Source organism: Trachinotus anak, unplaced genomic scaffold (genome assembly GCF_046630095.1).
Source record: "Trachinotus anak isolate AG129_WGS33_773 ecotype Australia unplaced genomic scaffold, CSIRO_AGI_Tana_v1 ptg000007l, whole genome shotgun sequence".
Classification (NCBI taxonomy): Eukaryota; Metazoa; Chordata; class Actinopteri; order Carangiformes; family Carangidae; genus Trachinotus; species Trachinotus anak.
Window position 1 is genome coordinate 9,920,192 of NW_027273858.1, and position 15,279 is coordinate 9,935,470.

Here is a 15,279-nt window from a genome sequence, read left to right on the forward strand (position 1 = left end):
CGATGTTGGCGTGGACGTAAAAATAGATCTAAACGGTGCATGTTTCTAAATATTCCAAAGAAATGGTTTTATTAGGGAAAAAAATGCATTCAACAGGTTTCTTAGGCCTCAAGGATGCACATAATGCATGTTTGTGGGTTACACTGAATTAAAAAATAACAGTGTTTGCAAGAAATCTCCACAGGGCACCTTTAGCATATTCTAACATTTTGGGAAAAATATCTTGTCATTGTGTGGTAATGCATTAGTGCACAGGGGCTAATCTGAGAACTCCGTCCTGCTACTGCATTAAAGGAAGCTCCAACTCCAGCTCTCTTTGACAAGCAGCAAGAAAATATGGATATCAAGAGAAGCATTAAAAAGGTTGACACATTCATTAGGCATGTCCTACTGGAAACTGCCATACCATTTATCAATATTGCACCTTTGACAAACACAATATGCAAACTAAACCGTCACCTTACACATGTCAAGCAAGTCTCAAGTGTTTGCAAGCTGATTTCCATGCTACACTGAGTTGTAATGAAACCAGCGGCTGCCTGCAAGGTAGGAAATCAATTTCTGAACTTCAGATATGCACTTGAAAATGGTCAGTTCTCATAGGTATGCTAAATGCAATTTCTAATCTAAGGGTTAAAACACTCAGCACGGACATTGTCCTAGCAACACTGTGAGTGATGTAAACCATTGTTCTCCCTTTATGCAAGTAGATGCTGGTGCATAGAAGACAGTGAGGAAGGAGTTTAAAGACATCCTTTCCAGAACAGTGGTGAAATCCCCTTTGATACAGTTTTTTTCTTTCAGTCTTAAATTAATGCAAGAATGGCTGGCATTTGTTCTCTCCGTTTCCACTTAGTTTCATCCTCTTCGTATTCAGTTTTCCTTTACAGCAGGGAAGAGCTTAAGTGTGCTATTCTGCTGCAACAGTGCATCAAATTAGCAATACAAAAGTGACAAATACAGGTTCAAGGTGAAATATTCATAAAAGAAGACAAAAAGGGGAAAAGAAATAACCCAGTTCTCGAGCCTTTTAATTAATGGCCTGTATTTAAATAAAATCATTTAGGTTTGTCACAACAAATAAACACAACAAAATCCTTGCTCTTCCCAGAACCGCCTGTTCCTTTCAAGTCCATGCATCGCTTGACAAGGGTAGATGTGTCATCCCAGTCTTCATATTTCTCCTCGCCACAAACAGCCAATCCACGCTCTCAGTTCTACCTGAGCGCCTCCAAATGTAATTTCACTGCATAATTGGATAGATACCCAGAGTCTGCTATCATTGTCTGTGCATTAATCTGAATCGTCCCATTTGTTGTTGACATTGTTTCAAAGACTTATTCCTAAACACATTTGTATTTGTGCTTAAGTTCTCCTTTCGGTTGGCATATCTGTCTGTGATTGTGGCGGTGGGAGAAAGAATCGTAAATGAAATAAAATTATAACATCGTGAAGTTTCCTTACTTCCTTAGAGAAGGCAATCATCTCAAAACATAAAGGGACGTGATGCGTGTTAAGATAGATTCTGCAAGTCCACCCATTGATCGGCACATTGCATTTTGCCACCAACACTGGCCTGGAGTTGTAGTCATAAATCATTTATTGTGTTATCACAGAAATCATTTACTCGCATTTCTTTTCATAACATTCAAATCTCGGCTATTCTAACACACATACTAAGAACCTTTGTGCATCCCCTGAGGTACACTCTAATTTACTCATGGTGCCATTGTTAAGCAGACACCTTGATGATGGAAGACCTCCTGTACACAATATGGGATTTCAAAACGTGTCAAGTCAGGTGTAAATCTTGGCGAAGCCTCTGGTGAAACATATTAATTTGAATCTCTATGCTTGGCGGACTTATGGTCTCTTTTCCACGTGTATTTCAGAATGAAATGAGTTCTCTGCAGGCTATGGGAGAGGTGAGAAAAGAGGCATATCAAAGGCTGGATTGTGCTCTATGGTATAATCCTTAATGAATTCCATTCTTATTTATGACCTGACAGGGCACTGTAACTCACCTCTCAATACATACTGAATGAAATTACTGTGCCATACAGTAGCAATTGCATGTCAATTGCTTCTGAAACAAAAGGTTACGGATGACAATCAATCAAAAACTCTGACAGGAAGTTTCTAGGTCAGAGGAAAAGAGCCACAGATCCAAACACAGAATCCCTCAGATAAGTCTTCCGGTTTATCTTTCAAAAATAGCCTTTCAAAAAGTTTCTTTTCTCATGATGGACAGAAAATAGGTTGGGCCTTTTCTAAAAGGTCACTTCAGTCTTAGATGTGTTATTTATGGGTCTGTGGGAAGCAAAGAGGAAGCTTCATTCTGAACCTCTTCAGATTGCTTTATTAAAACATACTTCATATTGGCTTCCACTTTGAGTTGATTGTTCATATCCTAGCAAGGAAGAACACCATAAATCATACTCACCGTATACTGAAAGCTCCATGAATATATTATTCTTATTGTTTTTGGGGACTTTTGCATTTTTATAAAATTCTTGCACTGATGCCATAACTTTTCTATTTAGATGGAAAAGGAAAAATAGCAGCGATTAAAACTATACTCACCTCCAGAGCGAGCTCTCAGTAACAGCCCCCAGGTTGAAGTCAGACAGCTTAGTCAAGATCAAGATCACCTACAACATAACAGCAACAGACACATTTAATTACATGCCAAGGTCTGGTCTAAAAAAGTCTTTGCATGAGTGCCTCACTAGCATACATTACCTGCCTATACCTAATGACGTGGAATGAGGGAATGAGTACAACATGTCTGCTTCATCACTTTATTAATAAATATCAGTCTCATACGATATTTTAGCCCAATGACAAGTGAGCCTCGTGTTGTCAGGAGATGTCACTCTGCTGGTGGCAGGATCTGAAAAAAATCCATGCGAGCTGTCAAGAGTTGCGTCAGCATCTCATGTGGAATGATGCCTACATGACAGCAAAATCTGAGCATAACTGTTCAGTGAACAATGAAAATAATGCATGAAAAGTGGCTGCACTGCATCGCCCTCTTTCATTTCCTTTTTCCTTTTTGTTTTTGTTTTTTTTTTTCTTTTTAAACTTGTGTCTTACTTTTACCTTCAAAGTAGTTTAGCTGCGAAAGCACCAACAAATGTTGATCTCAAATATTGATGGAAGAAGTTGTGTTATTTTCCTCATTGGAAGACATCCAGTTCCAGTTTGGGCTAAATGCTTTTGCATGTTCTCTGAGGATGGTTGGACAATGTGTTTCTGGGGAAGCAAAAATGTGGCCCATAAAAGCCTGCCAAGGCACAGAGGGCAGAGTGAAATGGTGTGCAAACACATTATTGTCACTCCAATGGCATTATAAATGACTTCCCATGGGGATGCTCATAACTCAGCATAGAAAGGAGGGGGTCGAGGGGGGGTTGGGTGGAGAGTTTGGGGCAGGGCATGGAGGGAGGGAGAAGGAATCAAGAAGCAGAAACAAGGCATAATATGATGATTTTTTTTTTTAAATGCCTGAAAGATGGGTCAAAAGCTCAATTACAGTGAGTTTAAACACATTAACCTTATGGGACCCATGGAACGAGTCATTAAACGGAGAAAAGCCGCACAAGACTCAGAGGAACAAAGACATGCCTCTAAGTCTGCTTTGAAAATGTTAAAAACCCAATTGACCCACAATTTAGCCATCAAACGGCCACTGTGCATGGCTGGGACTATCTGCATTACAGGTTAATTAACCAATCACACAGAGAGATAAGCATTTGCATAACTAAATGCACCATGTCTGCAAGGTCCAACACTGGAGTCTGAATCAATTTGGAGTACAGACTTAGTTAAATGGTTGTGATGTTAGGCCTAATTGCCTGCTTTGAAAAATAGATAGGAGAGAAAAACTCTGCCACACTGTTGATCGTTTGTCTCTTCAGTTCTTTCTCACGAACAACAATGACTCTGTGTCATGGGACATTATAAATACTACAAGGTAAATTGAATCTGGAATTGATTTTATCAGTGTCAAACTAGAGGCAGTTCATTCCTAACCAAAGGGATTCAAATAGCATAGCAAATTAGCTGAGTGAACAACAAATAGACGTTCACAGTTTTATGTGTTTCAATCACTTGCGCCATTTTGCACGTGGATCCAATTTAGTCAAACGCTCACGACTTTGGATAAGGATGTAAAATAACCATTTAAAAAAAAGCCCCAAATGGCTAAAATTTGATAACGAAAAGCCTCTCAGCACCCAAGCTGTACTTGCCATTAGGAGCTCTGTCTTAACTGCTGTCAACGTGTTTGTGCGGTTGGCTCATTAACAAAAGCTGACCCACTGAATTGGGTCAGTGAAGATCTACCTCAGGGACCAACAGACTAGTGAGGCAGATGACTGTTTGGATGATTTGTCCCTAAGTGGATACATCAAGAGTACATCACTGGAGACTGTGTGTTCCCACGTCCTCAGCATTATTGATAGGCTGTGCGTCTGTGGCTCGAGTCAATAGGGAGCAACTACTATACATGCAAATACTGAGACCAGTGGGGAGAGCACGACTTGGACGACAGACGCGCAACTTGCACTATGAGATCCCGACAAATGAAGCCGCATTAAACGCAAAATTCCAAGAGTTTATGGTGAAGTCGTGCATTTATGTAAATACTGGGAACCAACAAACACAAAATGGCTTCCAGTATTATTTTGAGCCTTCTAGGTAAATACAATTCTCCATGCATATCATCGCTCACTTGCATACATGAAATTAAGTAAGGACCCTGGAAGGCCAAAAGCAGTGCATTTATTCATGTTTATGTTTTATTGATGTGAGCAAAGAGAGCTTTGCCTCGGGAAAGTCAACCAATCATTTTTCAGATTGGCTCTCACCCTCAGAGGAGTTGGGTTTAGTCATCCTCTTATCCTAACATTCTATTCTTGTTGCTTTCTTTCCCTTCTTTGATTCCCCTTTTCTCCTTCTTTCTCTCATTTTTTCATTTTCTCTCTCTTTCAGTCCCTCTGTCTGTCTTCCTTTTTCTTTCTGTCTTTTAAAACAGGCTCTCTGGGTACTTCTGCTTTCTTCTTTCTTCTGCTGTGGCATTTTTGCATCCAGCGAATAGGAGGAATCCGCACACATGAAGAAGTGATAAAAAGAAGCAAAACAAAACAAAACCCATCACAGTCAGGTGCGGTTTGGCCATGCAGAGGTTTTAACTCTCTCAGATGGCTGAAGAGGAAGAGACAGCCTCCATGGCAACGCAGGTGTTACAGCCATAATATCATTGTGATATACCGTATCCGCTCGGTGCAAATGTCTCATCCACACACACACGGACCCACACGAGGCACTTGCACAAGCATTCAAGCATGCAGCATATGCATGTACAGCGCGTTCACAGACATAGACTGTTGGACCAAAGCAAATCTTCACAAATTCCCTATCCTTTTTTTATTCCTTTTTTTTTTTTTTTTTTTTTGTTTTAAGTGAAATGCTCAAATTTTTAGAGTGCTTCAGTGGGACGTGAGAGGCATCTCAACATCATGTTGGTGGGTTGAGGATTTTCTACACAACTCACAGTTTAGGTATGAATCATCTGTGTCTCTACTATAATATGGCTATTAATAAAATAAAATCATTGGTGCAGTTTTATCGTGTTTTTTAACACCGCACTTCAAATGAAACCTGTTGCATATCCAGCCCCCAGTGAAGCATCATTAAGACAGTACCCCTCACTCAAATATTGTTTCTGTCTAATTGGGTAGTCAGGGGAAAATAAATGGACCCCAACTCCACACATCACACCTCCAGATTGTTGTTTCTTTCCTGCTCAGGAGAAACACATCATGGGAAGTAGGAACAATCTTTAGAAAAGTGAGAAACACAACCACTTTCATGTAGATCTGCCACTGTTTTTGAACCTTGCTTGAGGGGACAAATGAAGGATCTAAATTAATTTCCAAGGGACTCACAAAGTTGAAAACAGCGAATGATGTAAGGCTCTTTGTAATAAATCTGCTAACGCTCAGAGAAGCATTGACACATATCTCTATATTTCTTACCTTTAGCATCCTCTGAAAAGTTCACGGCTAAAATGATACACATTTACATTCTCATAAATACACATGAGCTTTTGTATACTGTACTGTAGGGTAAACACATCCACACACAGAGCCTTCTCCTGCGAGCAACTCCTGTCTATATACCTCCCCTGAGTCAAACCACAATATCAAAATGTCTGACAACTCACAGAAATGTGTCAACATTAATTAAATCTTTTCTTAAATAAAAGCTTTTATAATAAACTGATTTTTCTCAGATATGCCCCCTTTTTCTGTCGGCTGTCTGGAGGTCAGTTTCTGTGACCTTATCAGGTTTGACAAACAGAGTGAAGGTGGGTTTTGAAGCCATCAAGTGATCGAACTAAACACAACCCGACAATCCATGAGTGCAGTTGTTCCTCTGTTTATCCGGGCTGAGTGCAGACGCACTTGCACGGTACGTATGTGTATATTTTTGTGCACTTTTCTATTTTGCAGCTAGAGAGAAGATATCCTGTACTACACAATCATCATTTATAATAATAATAATAATAACTTAACCAGACAAGCTCCTCACTGAGATTAAACATCTCTGTTACAGGCGTGATTTGGCCACAATAGCAGCAGCTCACTGAACATACAACACAGAGGCTCCTCTCAATCAGTTTTACAGGCCTGTGTAGTGCGTTTCAGCTCAGTGGTTTTCTATCTGGACCACAATTTTACCGTTTTGGTTCACTGTCACCACTGTCAGGGCGTGGTTTTCAGCCACAGCAGAAACAGACAGAAACAGTTAGTGACAAGCTGGTGAACATAATGGAGCATTTGGTAGCTAAAGAGCCAGATATTTTCCTCAGGAGTGAAGAGAGTGCAGACAATGAATGATGAATGATGGATATATATATATATATATATATATTCATCATCAGGTAAACACACAAACATGACTCTAAATAAATTATAATGTTGCTTCAGAAATGCTGAATGTGTAAATCAGCAGCTGATAAGTTCACTACTCTCCTTAAAAGGTGATAATATGTCAGTGTTGTGTTCACAACTTGTTTTGGCTGCTCCCAAGTGGCCAAAAACAATTAGTCACCATAGGTAATTGATGCCCAGCTTCTACATAATTACTCATAATTACCCAAAAAATGATTCTCCGCTATTACTGCTTCAAAAAAGAAGCAGAAGAGGTTTCAGAGCTGAAAACATGGACACAGTGGGAAGAGCCACGTCTTCCAAATAATGCAGATCCATGGGGGGTCCCTAATGCACAGTGGCCATTATCACACAGCAAAAGCTGGCATATCACTACACTGCAATTCACTGGTCTGTTCACGCAGATGCAATGCTGTGGACACAAAAATAAAACCTGTTTCATTTGTTGTTAAGCTCATTACATTCTCAACTTCATTAAGGGAAGGAAGACTGAAGCCAAGGGCAAGAAAGAGTCATTTGAGTAATTTGACAAACACTGTTTTCTTTAAGTCGACTTGCTAATTAATGTCCTAGATCTCCTACCCGTACTGGGAACATTTCAGGTCTGTTGTAGACTATCACATTTAATTTTCTGTTCTTGTGTTAAGAAGGAAAAGCTCACCAAGCACAAGGAAAAAAAAAGATTTGGTATCGTTTGCTGAGCCAAATGGCCTTTAGAAAAACATGGTAAGATGACCGGCATAGACAGAGAGAGTAACCTGTATATCAAAACACATTACACAGTGTAGATATAAACTGTAACTTCTTTTCTCTCTTCTCAGATTAATATATTCATGCATCCATTAGAAATTATCTGATGCAAACACCTGCAGAGAAAAGAAACACAGTATTGGTTGCAAATTTGCATAAATTTCTTTAGGGCCTGACAGCCGCGAGGCCAAAATCAAGTTGCGCTGCAAGTGGGTGAAGGGATAAAAACACAACATCTTGATTGTGGCTCTGTGAGGACGTCTCCAAAGCAGAGCACTTAGCAAAAAAGACAAACGTCTTTTAGGAGAAATGGCGCGGTCAAAGCAAGGCCTTACTCTGTCCTCATCTTATCTGTGGACCAAATTGATTGTTTGTACTTTTGTGGGTGAAAAAATACTCCAGGGGATGCTGCTTTCATCAAGTAAACCCTAGCAAAAGGTCCCTTGTGCATTAGTCTGCTGTGTGTATGTTTGCTTATCCTCCTGACTGCTGAGCTTTGGTCATATAGCCCTGATGCTTTAAGCTTGAGAGGTTTCAGCAATCAATTCGGTCCATTATGGCAGAAAAATTAATGAAATGGGCTGAATATAAAAGGGTTTTACTTCAAATACAGCTCTATTGTGAGGAGATTTTGTGGTCATGTTATGTCTCTCTGATGCTAACAACGATACGGGATAAATTGCCATTAATGGGAGAAAATATTGTGATTGCTCAGCTTCATTTTTTTCTTATTTCTTTTTTCAAGAAAGCTTGAGGTAAAACATCATTGAAATGTGTTTTAATGGACTAGGTATAGAAATACACACTGCACTTGGTACATATTCTGTGTTTTGACATTGACTTCGCAGCACAAGACACTGCCGTTTGCAAAAAAGGTGAAAAACAAAGAACGCAGCATTCAAGGACAAATTTGATGGCAATTTTAGAAGTCATTTAAATGATTTGACACATTTGACAAAGTTTTAGTCACATCCTCTGCAATTTGAAATTAATTTGATGCAGTGTAAGTAGTGTGGAGAGCCAAAAATACAACATTTGCATTTTACTATGACAGGTTTTTTTATTCTGTGCCAATCTTGGTTGCTCATATTTAGTGCTCAGAGGTTGAAGATACACTAGCATGACTGCAATTATTCTTTTTGTGTGTAATCCTGTTATTCATTTACGCTATGGACTACAACAGAGATTGGAAATGTACATGGGTAAATAATAATAATATGAAATCTTAGGAAAATGAACAGGGTTTTATTGAGTTTGGGTTTTTGAGAACTTTGAGCAATGTAACACCATTCAAATATTTCTTCCCATCTCTTCTGTTCCTTCACAGCTTTGGCTCCTAGTGGCTTGGCTTCTGCCCCGGGGGGGCTGTCTGAGCTGGAGCCAAAGGCGGTAGTAGTGGGGTCCAAATTGAGATTTTGGAAGGAGAGAAGCCCTCCACCTAAAATGACCCCCTTCTCTGCCAAAAGTGCTGTGAGACTCAGTTCATGAGCTAAATGGCCCCATGCGTCCACTTTTTGTCTTTTTTTCCCCCCCTGTCACTTATTTGCATTTTTCATAATGTGTAGAGGTGGCAACTGACTACTCTTTAAGGTTCACTTCACATTCAGTTTTAAATTCTATTTCTTTTAGAAATTATTAGTTTATTATGTATTTTTTCTGCCATGTATGTTCTCGAGGGAATGCTGCCAGGATTATCTATGTTCAGTGTCTCTTCCAGGAAATGAAATACTACATTCTTGTATAGGACTAAAGTCTTGTTCAAATGGGTTCAATGGGCTCGACACACACTAAGTAATGAGGCTTAGTAGTGTGTAACATTATCTAAAAGATTTGTAGAGATATGTTTTCATGGCTTTGGTTTTGGATAAAGTTTACTAATAAGGCAGATCAACTGAATGCTTTCTTTTTCCACCTTGCACTTGTACTGGCCACAGAACATGACAGTTCTAGTTCCCAGTTCTACTGGGCCAAAATCCTTTCCCATCACAGGAAAAAGTTGATTTTATACTTATTTTTTGATTAAAAAAGGTTGACCGTTGACCAGTACTGTGTAATTTATTGATAGGCTTTATAGTTTCACACTTGGATAAAACAGCAGTTTACCCAGAAATCAATTATTTTCTTCCACTCTAAAACAGTGGTCTACACAGGAAGTTGTGCTGCACAGCCACTGGCAACTACTGCAGTTAGCAAAATGTCAGCAATTTGGCATATAATATTTTACACTGGAAGGTCCCCCCAGTAAAAAGGTAATGTGTACAATATGCAAGGCTTTAATTTTAAAGGGGGTCACTAGTATTAGGGCAACTAATACAGAAATTGTTGTTTATTAATAGATTTCTTTTTTTTTTTTTTTTTTGATTGACAGTTAAAGGAAGATTCTATGGCATTAATGTATCTGTCCATGTTTTAACTGGGCATATCCATACAAGGTTAGTAGTACGCAATTGTTTTTTTTTCTTTAATGCAATGGAATTGGATCAGGACTCGGTATTGGCCAAGTTTACAGCAACTTGTTAGATGCATTAATTAACGTTTCCTCATTCTGTTGATAGAAAACAAAGCTGGGTTTATCTAATTACATATTCATTGAAAAATTAATGCTACATGGACGCTTTTAACCGGATATGAGTATAATGTGACATTTTGAGCCATTGATTTGTTTGTTTGCTTTTGTCTTTGTTCACTTGCTTGTTCTGTCATGAAAGCACTCAAATTTAATGCTGTTTAATCTTGACGTAAAGCACGGAAAACAACTTTTCAAGCATATTAATTTCAGAGACTGGCTGATCCATATTTGTCACACCCAGTTTAATATGTGTTGTGCACCATCCTCAGAGAAGCAGTAAGTCATCGACACTATCCAGTACATCTCCATATCAGAAAGAGTCATGCAGCACATCTAAACATAATATAGATCTGATGAGATTAGATGAAATTCTAGCTACCTGCATGGAATATCAGATGAAATAGCAGGTACAAAGCAAAGAAAGATAGAAATGAAGGGGATAGTAATCAAGATGGTCGTTTAAACTGTCTGAGCAGCACAGTTTCACTGTGTGTCAAGTAGCAAAGCACAGCATGAAATCAGGAATTAAAGACTACTGGCATCAGCTTTAGATGGTGTGTGGAAACAGCAGCAGTACTAAAGCTAGAACACAATTAGATGTTATTTCAAATTCGAATCCTTAGTTGTTTAAATAATTTACAGCCTCATGACACACTTATTGATGACAGTCCACATCCACTTCAATACAATCATTAACTCATGCAAATGATGTGTAGGCTCTGTGAAGTCATAACTCTGCAAAATCTTGATGAATATTTTGGCATCAAAATCTGAATAACTGCAATAATTTAGATCCACATTTATGTAGCCTCTGATTTCGACTATAACTCAACTGGTTGGGTTTTTTTTTGTTTTGTTTTTTTTTTTTCCTTTTCGGTTCAAAGCAAAAGCAACCAGTCACTTTAAAGGATTTGTTCCAGGATACCCATTGAGTGAGTATTCTGTTTTCTAAATGTGTCATTTTGTGTTTGGAAGTGTTCCATCATCTCCACTGATTGTGCAGTGTGTGTGTGTTTGTGTGGTGATTCGGGTTTGGGTTTTTTGTATCTCACTGGATAGGAACACCCCCCCCCCCCCCCCCCCACCTCAACTAATACATTCCTGTCACTGTAAACTGCCAAGTTGAACCATTATTTAAGCCGACTGCTACCTGAGCAATCCCAGCTATCTTTAAACATGATAGTAACTGCTGGGCTGCTTCAAGGAACTTTAATGTTACCAAACCAGGGTCACTTGGTTCACTTGATATTAGGAGCAATGAAACTAAAGAACAAAACAAAACATCTCCCAATTTGAATTCCAATTTCATGATTTCCCCAATCAGAATATGCATAAATTTGTTTTCATAACCTAATCATAGCTATAGTATGTGTCTACCTCACTGCGACAGTTATTAAACTAATTAATCACATGCAAACCTGTCAAATATGATTCTGCACCCGCTTTGTCACTTTGATTAATATTGAAACATAAAAGTGTGCGTGTGTGTATGTGTGAGTGTGTGTGAGAGAGAGAGAGAGAGAGAGAGAGAGAGACTGCGTCTGGTGGCACAAAGAAATCAAGCTATGACAGGGTGCTTGAACATACCAGGCCTTTATTTGCTGCTTAAAATGCACTTTGTGAGGCAAAACTGGAGACTAAGTGCAGAGGAAGTGCTGAGAGCCTATGTTGATGTGATGCATTATGGTCCCCAAGCACAAATGATTCATGAAAAAAAGGGCACACATGCATGACATATGAGTAGTAAAAACTGGGATTTTACTGAATAATTACTACAGAAAGCATGAAACTTGAATACTGTGCACCATAAAATTAAACTGAGGCAAAAAGGAACAACAGGAAATTCTTCCTTTTTTCAGCAAATGCTTAAAAATTGCCCATCCTGAGTAGTTGTTTTTGCCGTACTAACCAGCAGTCTACACTCTTACATAGCACGTATAGGAGAGCTGGAATTTCTATCAGCAACTTCCAATCACATCAGTGGACAGTGCACCCCTAAAGGCTTGAGACGGGCTGGATTAATGAGCAGACTTATGGCGCTGACACCCCAAGGGACAAGGAGGTAGAAAAAGAAAATCCCAGGTAGAAAAAGAGTTAGCTTGATATTTGTTGTTTCCAATGCCTACAACTTTAAAGTCTAAAAAAAATCAGAAACTGACAGTCAGCTAAATCAGATGGTGCATTAATAGTAATATACACGAATATCTAGAAAAAGGTTTATTTGAGATTAAAATGCTAAAGTGCAACAAAATATTCTAATACAGGTGTGTCACAGGAGGTAAGCTATTCATGCTGAAATGTTAAAACTTCCAGCACTTTTAATTTTCATCACACGCATTATGGATCAAAATCCCCTTACCTAGCAATAAGGGGGCCAGAGGATGATGAAGAGTGCATGAATAAAAGGATTTATAAGGTCACATTATTATCAATTTTTATTAAAGGTCCCATATTTTAAACTTTTACTATATTTTATTTGAAGTTTTAATATCCATAAGAAGATATATTTGTGGTTTTAAGTACCATAAACCATATTAACACAGTTTTACATCTCCTCTCATAGGCTTCTCCCTGGAGCTCTATAGCAAGAAACTGGGTGTTCTGTGTCAATCTGTTAGCCTCTCTTCTGATTGGCTGACTGTTTTCTGAGTGACGCACGGCCACGCCAACCACAGGTAACGGATCGTAGCCTACTACTGTAGCTTAACTCACCAGTAAGTGCAAATGGTGATGATCAGTCAGCGCTGAAATGAGCTGAACAGATGGTCAAATTCCAACTAAAAAAAAGTAGCTCAACTAATGCAGTCTAATTCAACAGTGCTGCAATAAATCCACCTTACAGTTATAATGCTGAGTGGTGGGAATGAAGAGAGTCCATTGCTTTCTAAATGAGGAGAAGATTCTGGGGGAAATGAAGTCTGTTTCCCAAGAATTTAACCTGAACCTAACCAGTCTTATAATGACCCCAACCTGATCCTAAACCACACCAGTTATCTCTGCCTACTCCCAAACATTGAAATCTAATGTTTACTACCCACTAATGGGAATATGGCACAACGCATTTCCTTGTTTGAAATATGTTCATCACAGGTGGATAGATGGAAGACAGAGGCATTCGCAGCGTCCTTGGACATTTACAGTGTGCGCAATGAAGGCAGAGAGAGAGGGGAGGGGTGGGAGGTGGGGGTGTTGTGGCCACATACATGTGGATGGTGTAGCAGGGCAACAATAGAAAGGGGGGGAAAAAATGTGCTGAGTCTCACCAATAAGATGGACTCCCCTCATCACAGCGTAACCATATATCAAACAGTAAATGTGCAAGGTAAAAAAGAACCAGGTAAACTTGGTGTCGTTTGAAAGGTCTCATGAAGAAATAGGTTCCTTCACAAAATCGTCCATGTAACTGAAGGAGCAGTTACATGGACAGACAGATACAAAAAGGTCAGACGGTGGGTCCAGTTGGGCTGTCCTGGGGATGTGGCTGAGGGCGGTAACTGTATAGCTGTCACATCACAAAATTACAGAAGTCCTGACAGCTCGTTTTAAGGCACAGTTTCTTAATAGAGGCTGTGTGCATTTCTCCAGTCTAATACTTTCCCAGTATTTATACAGCACCTAGACCTGCTGTACAATCAAAAAAGACAATCTAATTTTCTACAATATGGGACCTTTAAAGGAATCTTAACCAATATTATAACTGCAAAACCAAAAAAAAAAAGTGGTTGCTGTGTAGAATATGAAACAGGAATGTGGGAAATTATCAGAAAAACAAAACCCCATTGAAACTTTTCCCTTTGTTGTATCTTATCACCTCAACAGTGGCAGCTTTCTAATGCACTTTTTCATCATCTTGTAACACCCACAAACTCTGGTCAAATGCCTCTGTGAACTGGGAACCAATTCCATTTGATTTTATGGATCAAGGAGTTTCTATGCAACCAGCTCCAGCATGTTAAATGGAATGGCTGTCTATCTAATGAACCAGTTTTAAACACGTGTCCCCCAGGGCTGTGCCATTTCCACTATTTTATTGTCTATTTATGCCGATGAGATTATGTGCAACAATAACTGCCTCATTCTGATTAAGCATGCGGACAACATGGCCCATGAGGCCTGTCCGATTCCCAGTCAGTCGCGGCATGAAAAGGCGATGTTACAGAGCCGACAGATTGGTTTGACTCTCGTCACCTTAGAGCAAATCAAACAAAAAGCCAAAGAGATTTACTCCACGGCCAAGAAGAATAGCTGGCCTCATCAATGTCCTGCCCTTCCTACAGTAAGCTGATAATAGCAGGCCAATGACCAGACCCTTATTTTCATGGTACATGGACATCATTTACACCAACATACAGTAGCATGTCTGCAGCAGAAGCTCAGGGGAAACGATGTCAATAAAGATGCTCATTAACTGTCCTCAGCTTCAACACGGTGTCCTAGTTTGGTCAGCTGCCTGTGAGGAGCTTGCAAAAATGGTCAGTCAGGAGACTAAAATCATTTGGCTGCCAATAACTCCCTGATCACCAGCTGGCTTGCACACTAAGACTTTTGCCTTCGGGGAAGGTGGCGCGGGGGGTGGGGGGGGGGGTGTCTCTGCATCCCGTGAGTGTAGGATGTGCTGCAATGGCTGTTTAAAAAGATTACAAACATGGTCATATCACAGCTTGAACACCCATGTGAGGCAAAGGACAGAAAAGAAAATTGATTTGCCATACAGGATATCTCTGGCAAAGTGTATTTATTAGTATTTTTAAATTAGTCTAATTTCTATTTGTTTCTATATTATGAATCATGAATCTTTATATCTCCATCTGTATTCACATTCAGGGCAGATTTACAGAGAAATATGCACAGTCAATCAATAGTACATGTAGTTAAGAAGCATGAATTTTTAAGGGTATTCGTGCAGTATATGTTTTATTCCCATGGTCGAGTCCAGTCAACGCTATCTCTCAGAGAACTACGGCTCCAGGCTTTGATGTCTAAGACAATCACAGAAAACGA

General features: G+C 39.4%; 1 protein-coding gene across 2 annotated transcripts in view; it reads right to left on the reverse strand.

Moving 5' to 3' along the window:
- The window catches only part of sorcs3b (sortilin related VPS10 domain containing receptor 3b), a 41,590-nt gene that overhangs the window by 23,129 nt on the left and 3,182 nt on the right, over window positions 1-15,279 (reverse strand). For both annotated transcript variants that reach the window (XM_071480389.1, XM_071480388.1), the window contains exon 2: window positions 2,584-2,651. In XM_071480389.1, the coding sequence (XP_071336490.1) occupies window positions 2,584-2,651 (68 nt within the window). The remainder of the gene's footprint in view (window positions 1-2,583; window positions 2,652-15,279) is intronic.